Source organism: Myzus persicae, unplaced genomic scaffold, assembly GCF_001856785.1.
Source record: "Myzus persicae strain clone G006 unplaced genomic scaffold, MPER_G0061.0, whole genome shotgun sequence".
Classification (NCBI taxonomy): domain Eukaryota; kingdom Metazoa; phylum Arthropoda; class Insecta; order Hemiptera; family Aphididae; genus Myzus; species Myzus persicae.
This window is the reverse complement of record NW_019100686.1, coordinates 15,628-24,690: the sequence shown is the minus strand read 5'-3', so window position 1 is coordinate 24,690 and position 9,063 is coordinate 15,628. Positions and strand designations below refer to the sequence as shown.

Here is a 9,063-nt window from a genome sequence, read left to right as displayed (position 1 = left end):
TTTTTTTTTTTGTACGCGCCGTTGTCGTTGACCATCCTCGCGGGTCTTCACGCCGCTGCGAACTGCGAACACCACTTGGCAGTTAGCTGCGTTGTCGTGACGATTTGTTTGTCGCACGTTGGCCGCCGAAAAGTTGTGTTGACGGTGTGCTCGTCGGCCATCCATCCACCATCGTTGGCGCTCGCACGAAGCATCATAACCGCGACTCGCGCACACCGTAGACCGCAAGCGTTCGAGCATCGATTATTCTCACCCCGCCGCCGTCAGGTCAAATGTATGTATTGCCACTTTTAATCGGCGCGGTTGTTGGTACCAGTTACCTGGCTGTGCGTGTTATTTTGTTTTTATATCTTATGAATTATTATTTGAATTTATTGCATAATGATGGCACACGATGTTTAGGTTGCCGTCATTGATTTAGACTGCCAGAGCCAATTTTGTTTCTTAGCTGTAAGATTTAAGGGCGCCCGATTTAATTATTATTATTTGTATTTATTATATTTATGCGCTCAGCGCTTTACACCTAATTCGGATTTGTTTGTTTGCGAGATTTGTATCAATTAAAATTGAGACAGAATTACATACTACAAGTAAAAACAAAAATAAATATTTTAGTTATGCTATTGTAATTTAAAAATATTATTCATGGACGCTTGAACTTTATAGAGTATATTATTATATTTTAAACGAACAATGACATTTTGAAATGCAATTTTTTCGATAAAAAATGAATTTAATTTATCTATGGTACCTAATATTGTTATGACTAATAGTCAGATATATTACATTAATCACAATAATATCATAAAATGGCTGCATCCGAATTGCGTGCCAAAAAAATGAGCAGTTTTGGTCAACAACCGAATTGCGTGCGCAGTTTTTATATGACAGGGTGGAGTTGCGTGTGAGTATTTTTTGAGACAGGTCCGAATTGCGTGCGTTAAAGTTTGAGTAGACGACCGGGGTTTTAATCAGTTTAAAAGGTCGTCGACCTTTACATATTATGCTGTAAAAGTACTAATATAAATATAACTATATAGTAAATTCAATACAGGTACCTACTGTATCTTGGGTTTTCTCCAGCGAATGGCTAGAATAGTAAATGGCGATTAGATATGAGTACATGGCTATAATATGATAAGTATATTATAACGATTTTAGAAAATTGAATTCAATATTTTGACTTGTTTATTTTTGGCATTGCATTAACAATTTTTGATTAATTTTTAAAACTGTTTTTTTTTTTATTGTGATTTTTGAACTTAAGGTTTTAATTGTCGATCCTAACTTTATTTTTAACTGTTATTTATTGAATTAATACTATATTTTTGATCCCCTCTCCCCCATAAGCTCTAAAAAATAAAATTTAGTTGTATATTAGTATATAATTAATTTATTATTAAATTTTAAAATTTTAAAATTAAAAATGTATTTATTTTTTTTTAAAACAATAAAAAAATATTTGATATAAATAAAAATAAATAAGTATAAAATGGCGTCAGGGGGCGCACGCAACTCAGCTCAGTTGCGAATAAACTACGCACGCAACTCAACCTAAATAATAATTTTCGCATGCAATTCGGAAACACCGGTGAACATGCTAGAAGGGAATGAATCACAACATACACCTGTAGAGTTAAGTGTGCCGCTGCCGAGGAGTCATGCAACCTACTAATGTAATTGAAAATGCATACTTGGACGCTGCTACAAAATATTACTAAATTTCAAAAGGTTTTGAGTGTTGAAAGTTTAAAAAAAGTTTGTTTTTAGTTTTGCTATTAAAATTATAAATGGGTAAAGGTTATACCTATAATATTAAAGTATTAAAGTTAAAAATTTTAATAATATTAAGAGGACGTGATACCAAAAGTGTTACCGTTACGTATGCAACGGCCGAGAGAACGCGCTATTAAGCCGTGGTTTCCTACAATCACGCGTGCGTGATTGCGCGGTGCTCTATGCGTGATCGCGTAAAAGTTTAAACCACGAAGAACTATTTAAGTGTTTATTAATAATTGCGATTGTCGATCGCGCACTTCAGTCAACTTCTGCGTGAAACGCATTGCGGGATTGCATTTATTTATTATATATTAATATATTATTATGATTTATTATATATTATTTAATTAATTTATTATTGTATTACATGTTTTATTTACTTTTTATTATCAATATCAAGTCAAATCAAACGGCAGGTAGAAGTAAGTAAGAATAATTTTCAAATATAAGCTATATAAATAACAAATAATTTTTTTTTTTTGTAAATTATTACAATTTTCAATATCTTTTTTTAATTAGTTTTGGTGAAATATAATAATGAAAACTGTGGACACTTGTGTTTAAAATTTTTATCATGTATACGATAACATTAAACGGGAACTCTAGTGAGTTGTCATGCGAGATCTTTCCACCGTTGGAAGTAGAAAATACTGCACAAATGTGCCTGCTGAGCTTACAGACAAATAATTCGATACCAAACATAGAACCGGGTTGTAATACTATCAGTTTTCGTAGTTCATTTGATCAAAAACATAACGTTTTTATACCTACGGGCTCGTATGAGTTGAATAATAATTTAGAGTCTGTTATACAAAAAATGATGCCCGACTATATCACTTTTTTTTAACTAAAAGCAAACAGCAATACATTAAAGTGCGTGATTTCGTGTAGTCATGAAATAGACTTATCAGTGGAAAATAGTATAGCAAAATTGTTGGGCTTTAGAAATGTACTATATACTACTGGTGCTAGCCACGAATCTGAAAATACAGTCAACATAATGAAAATAAACTGTATAAAAGTAGAGTATAATCTAATCACAGGCTCATTCTGTGACGGAGCACCGAACCAGACCATACACGAGCTTTATCCTACTGTTTCTGCGGGATATAAAATCATTGAAGTACCTAGGCATCTAGTTTTTTATGGTCTCAATACGACTTCAATAACTAAAGTAAATATCGCGCTAAAAGATCAGAACAATAGTCTGATTAATCTGCGTGTTGAGCCTATCACAATTCGTTTACAAATAACGCGTGGATATGGCACTAATATTTAATATAAAAAGAGCTACAATCAAAAAACCTATCAGTTTACCGACTGCCGTTAAGAAGTCTACATCTAAACCAAAAAATATCAAGCTCACGAAAAATAATTTAAATTTTCTTCGTTCTTTACAATGATGGATGACTCTTATTTAGACGTGACGGCCGACTATGTCGACGATTGTAAAATAACTCAAAAGAGTTACCATTCGTTCACACCGTATTCAAGCTCCGCTTTATCATAAAATGAAGAAATTAGAATTAATGTTCAGAACATGGATTCTTACACTTTGCCGTGTGAGAGTTATATTTTCATCGAGGGTAAAATAAATAAACCTACCGATGCAGTGGGGGGAGTTCGTTTTTCAAATAACGGATTGGCATTTTTATCCTCTGAAATGCGATATGAAATAAACGGAATAGAAATACAGAAATTGAAATCACCTGGAATTGCGTCTTGTTTGAAAGCATACTGCTCATATACTCCAAACGATTTGAATGCGGTAGAGAACGTGGCTTGGGACTCGGCAATGGATAGTGAAGATAATAAAAATTTTATGACCAATAATATATTTTCCGGATGTATTTTTCTAAAACATGTATTCGGATTTTGTGAAGATTATAAAAAAATATTACTCAATTGCAATCAGCAACTGATTTTGAATCGTGCATCTACCGACCTTGATGCGATACATGTTGTGGGTGAAGGCGCAACCGCTGCTGTCGATAAAAATAAAAAAATTACAATTGAACTGACTAAGGTGACTTGGAAGATGCCTATTATCAAAGTCAGTGATAAAGAAAAATTAAAGTTATTGAAAGTATTAGATTCTCGTAAAACACTATCGTGCGCGTTCAGATCCTGGGATCTCTGTGAATATCCAGTGCTCCCTAGAAATACTTCTCATTCGTGGACAGTAAAGTCTAGCAGTTTGCTCGAATAACCTAGATTTGTTTTATTTGGATTACAAACAAGCAGAAAAAACAATATCGAAACTGACGCCGGGCGGTTTGATCACTGTCAACTAAAAAATCTTAAGGTACACTTAAATTCTGAGGTGTATCCATATGAAGACTTTCGAGCTGATTTTAAAAATAATACCACCAGTATACTCTACAAAGCTTATACAGACTTTCAAAAATCGTATTACGAAAGAGATTATTGTGAACCATTATTATCAAAACATATTTTTCAAAACTATGTGCCAATCTTTGTTGTTGATTTGTCGTACCAGTATGATAACGTTAAATCATCGACCGTGGACCTACGAATAGACTTTGAAACCGACACAGTTATTCCAGAAAAGACTGCAGCTTATTGTTTAATACTACATGATCAGATTATAACTTATAATCCGTTTAGTGGAGATGTTAGAAAATTGTAAACCTTGTATATATTTTATAATTTTATACCTTGTATATACCTTGTCTTAAATATAAATTGAAAACCTCATTGTAAAAACTTAATCTAATAAATAAAAAAACTTGTTTTTAAATATCACGCTTGTTTTTTTATTTTACACAAAATTTATTTAAACAACATCATTCAAACAGTTTGCGTTTCGCGTTCCGTTTTTTCGTGGGCTTGCCTCCTGTGAAGTCGAGAATCGATGGCGAGTGTTTTAAATACGTTGGACCGTCGTTTTCGTCCACTGCAGTGCTCGTTTCAGGCGCTGTATACCACGGAGGGGGCTGAGCGAAATTCTCTGGATCAAAGTATGGGGGAAGAGTGTCTATGATCACCGGTGGTAGACTGGTAGAATCATCAATATTCTATACAAATAATAATTTGTTAATATATATTTTATTTTAAAAATTAAATGTGAGTATTACCAATGACTTGGTTGGTACCCGTGTCGCCTGTGTAGTACTCGTTGAAGTAGATTTTACACGGTTATTATACCATAGGGGATACTGTGTAAAATTGTCCGAATCATGTACTGTAGAATCTATGATAACTGGTGGTATACTGGTAGAATCATCAATATGCTATACAAATAATAATTTGTTAATACATATTTTATTTTAAAAATCAAATGTGAAAATTACCAATGACTTGGTTGGTACCCATGTCGCCTGTGTAGGGTTTATTTGCGTAAAACAGTTAGAAGTTTCCTCGTCAGCTGCCTACAAAATTATGAAAATTAATACTTAAACTATTTACACTTATAAGTTATAAATCACTTGTGCCTGCGAAGGGTCAAAAACATTATCATTATACATTGGGGACATGCTCGAGTATTGAGGCGGCGACAAGGGTGAAATGAGCCTCATTTCGGATTCAGTGAATAACTATAAAATAATAAAATACATTAAAAATTTTTACAAGTGAATAAGTTTCAAAGACTTACCTCTGGCGAGTTTTCACCGCTCCACCGCTGTGACCATTGATCAGCTAATTGCCTTGTTGCAAACATTTTAAGTTGACTGATGAAATTCATGTCTTCTTTAGGAGCGGAACCAATAATTTTACAATCACTAAAATTTTTAATAAAAATGATCATTTCTTCGGGTGTTTTTGGTGGTGAATCAACTTTGGTGAATTCCTGGTCCAAATAATTACCAATAATCTCAAACTGTTTTAAGACGAGTGGTCGTATGATGGTTGACTTTCGAACGACTGTTTCAACAACGCACCATTCTAAATATTTCAGTTTCATTAAATCTGTCCTATTTAGCAATACTCGACATCCGGCTTGTGTATTTGATTCGACGACAAGCATATTTTCCCCTTGATACACCATACTAGACAGCGAAATAATTTCGGTTTCCAGAAATAAATTTCGCTTATATTTTAGCGGTTGATCCAAAATAAACGACAATATATTTCCCATCAGTGAAAATATATGTCTTAGAAAGTCGGCTGACATATTAATATACCGCGATGGAGTGATTATTTGCACTATGGTGTTGAATTCGTCCGTAGGATCAAGTCCTACATTCAAAAACTTACGAGCTGCAAAGTCGAGTGTGTAGCTTGTGGAATCGATGAGATCCGCGGGCGGTGCTGGAGGCACATACGTGAAATTCTTCTTGTACACTTTAGCCATGTTTCCAATTGAGCCAGCCATGATTCAAATTATTTTTGAAAAAACACACACTTTAAAAATCATTAAAATTTATAAAGACGGAGCGAAAAATAAGTGTTCACCAGTTTAAGGCAGCAGACGGACTAAACGGCTACCGACTCCTTAGGTCAGGAGTTTCTATAATAAGTGGGGGTCATTAGTCAGGAGTCTCTATAATAGGTGGGAACATTTTTCAATATTAATGGATTTTGCTGGGATGTGATTGATTGAAAAGTAATTATTATTCGCCGGTTTCTTTTTTTTTTTTTTGTACTGTTTTCTTGATCATCAGCCTCAAGGTTGATACCTTTTTTTATAAATAATTTATAAGTTTTCATACCCTCAATCCATACACGACATCTGCGACTATATTGTGTACGATCTGTTTTTGATAATGTTAATTCACGATAACCGTGATCGTCCGTCATTTCTGTTGTTTGTGGCTATCCTTGTTTTGGGTCTTGTGACTCCAGTCTCAAACACCACCATCACCTCAAGACTGGCTCACCGCGACCACCATCACCGCCGTAGCCACGTCAAGGCCTTATCCCCGAAACCAATCAAAACTAGATCTAAAGATCCATTTTTAATTACCACCTAAGTCGAGCTCGAAGAACCACAGAAAATACGTTTGGCATAATGTGTCAATACTTTCGTGTATTTATCACGCCAATTAATATTCTGCCTGACACAGTCGACAATTTAATAATGGCCGCATGTATTATCCATAACCTGTTACGAGAAGAACGAATGGTGTGTCCTATGGATTCGACAGACAGAGATCCCATAACAGACGTTCAAACGAACACGAACATGATACACTTTGGTGCAGTTGGAGGAAACGCAACTCATGAAGCTTTTCGAGTTCGGGAAACTTTTAAAGATTATTTTAACAGTAGGTCAGGATCAGTGAGTTGTTTTTTTTTTTTATTAAGAAAAAGACAATCTATACACCTAGTCTGTACAATAAGTCATTAAGTTAACAATTAGAGATGGACATAACATGATTCACATGATAGGGGAAGTCACCAACTAGTAATACCCCTCAAAAGGATCAGTGAGTTGGCAGCAAAAACACGTGACTCGTACTAATTAAGATAATGTTAGTAGGATAAAAAGGAGAGTTCAAAACCCTGATCCACTGATCCCACTGATCCGCCGCCACCGCCGAGGAGAGTTCTGAAACCCTGATCCACTGATCCCACCGATCCGCCGCCGCCGCCAAGGAGAGTTCTGAAACCCTGATCCTACTGATCCGCCGCCGCCCGCCACCACCGCCGATTGCTTACGTGCGCAACATACATGTTATCAGTTATCATTTGTTATCATATACTTTTATCACACACGGTATCAATCATATATTTAATATACATGTATTTTTTTTACTATTCTAATCATATATATTATTGTAATCAGTTATCATTTTGTTATCATATATTTTTGCCGCTGGCGTACGTGCGCTACAAACATAATCAGTTATCAAATGTTATCAGTTATCACAAATGTTATCTTTTGCCGCCGTTATCACATCGCAGTTCTCCCCCGGTTATCAAATAAATTGTTATAATTTTTCACTCGCGCGCATATGACAACATGCTTAACGCACTCTTTATTATTTTAACAACGTATAGTTCCCTCTTAAGTATACAAAAATATAACCCAACCTTAATGCGATCTGCTTTACCGTTCACCAGGATGTCGCACACTAATGATATTAAAATGGCTATTAGTGAATAACACACATTAATAACTTTTGTATATAAAATGTCGTGTTCGCTCGTGGCGCCGACTCATAATGGCCACAATGGATATTTATATTGAAAGATACTTTCGACATTAGGTATCCTTATTCAATTAAATATACTGCAAAACCATTTATATGTGGCAAGACTACATCAGCGTTTGGTAAACATTTTGGTTCTGGAAATTTGAATTCTTTCTGTTGACATTGATTTGCCCAAATTAGATTTAGGGAAAATTCCTGCATCGCCTTCTTTACCATACAATCTCCTATGTCTACCACCAGAAACTTGTTATTCGCGTCAACTAAAGCCAATAACACAATTGAAAAAAATGACTTGTAATTAAAAAACAGCGATCCAGAGTTATCAGAGAAAACGATCCGTATGTGCTTCCCATCGTATGTGCAATTTGAAAAATTCCACATTTCAATGAAATCGTTGGCTACTTTCGACAAACTACATTGCGTTGGTTCAGGTATTGCCATATTTTTTAGACGATGACAAATAGCAACTAATACTTCCCTTATAATAGTACTTATCCAACTGTGAGATATTCGGAATTGAAAAGCAAGGGATCTATAACTTTCACCGGTTGCTAAAAATCTGTAAAATATAAATAATACACTAAAATTATTTTTAGTAAATGATTGTAAGACAAGATGGCGCACAATAAGAGATTCATATAAAAAAAATTTAAAGAAACGAAGATTAGGTACCGGTTCAGCAGCTGCAACAAGATCGAAGTACAATGACGATTCATTACGTTTTTTAGATAACATCAAAAACGAAAGAAGGTAAACAATTTTATGTCGTATATTATTATGTATTATATTGTATTGAATTTTTAAACCTTAGATAAGGATTATAAAAATGTTATGAATTTTTAACTACAAGGTTAATTGTACATTTTTTTTTGAAAACAGAAAACAATTAAGAAACTTAGCTGTAAAATCAATACATTTTATGTTTATGTGTATTTTTTATGTGTAATTATTTTCAGAACTACATCGAACATTTCAGTAGAAAAAAGACTGCAATGACAACATAAACTACTCAGAAATGGCCGTAAATGATAGTTTTGACCAAATTGAAGAAATCGAGCCAGAGAAACTGTTACTTAAAAGTTCTGAACCATTATTAGATATGCCCATTGATGACAAACTACCAAATACAGAAATAAACCATAGTTTGATAGATTCATTTACAAAA

At 34.3% G+C, this 9,063-nt stretch overlaps 1 protein-coding gene across 1 annotated transcript; it reads right to left on the bottom strand.

Annotated features, from left to right (window-relative positions):
* Positions 1-4,586: 4,586 nt before the first annotated feature.
* On the bottom strand, positions 4,587-6,115 carry LOC111041139. Its single transcript, XM_022325330.1, has 5 exons — positions 5,396-6,115; positions 5,229-5,336; positions 5,094-5,171; positions 4,878-5,033; positions 4,587-4,817 (listed from the first exon to the last, which is right to left on the bottom strand). The coding sequence occupies exons 1-5, from the start codon at positions 6,113-6,115 to the stop codon at positions 4,587-4,589; spliced, it is 1,293 nt and encodes a 430-aa protein (XP_022181022.1).
* Between the last annotated feature and the right edge of the window lie 2,948 nt (positions 6,116-9,063).

What these genes read in the sequence shown, in the direction of transcription:
- LOC111041139 (XM_022325330.1), bottom strand. Translation starts at nt 6,115, where the DNA reads ATGGCTGGCTCAATTGGAAACATGGCTAAAGTGTACAAGAAGAATTTC. An exon ending in TTGACCCTTCGCAGGCACAA is followed by an intron (nt 5,172 to 5,228) that starts GTGATTTATAAC and finishes ATAATTTTGTAG; the next exon opens with GCAGCTGACGAGGAAACTTC. An exon ending in GGGTACCAACCAAGTCATTG is followed by an intron (nt 5,034 to 5,093) that starts GTAATTTTCACA and finishes TTATTTGTATAG; the next exon opens with CATATTGATGATTCTACCAG.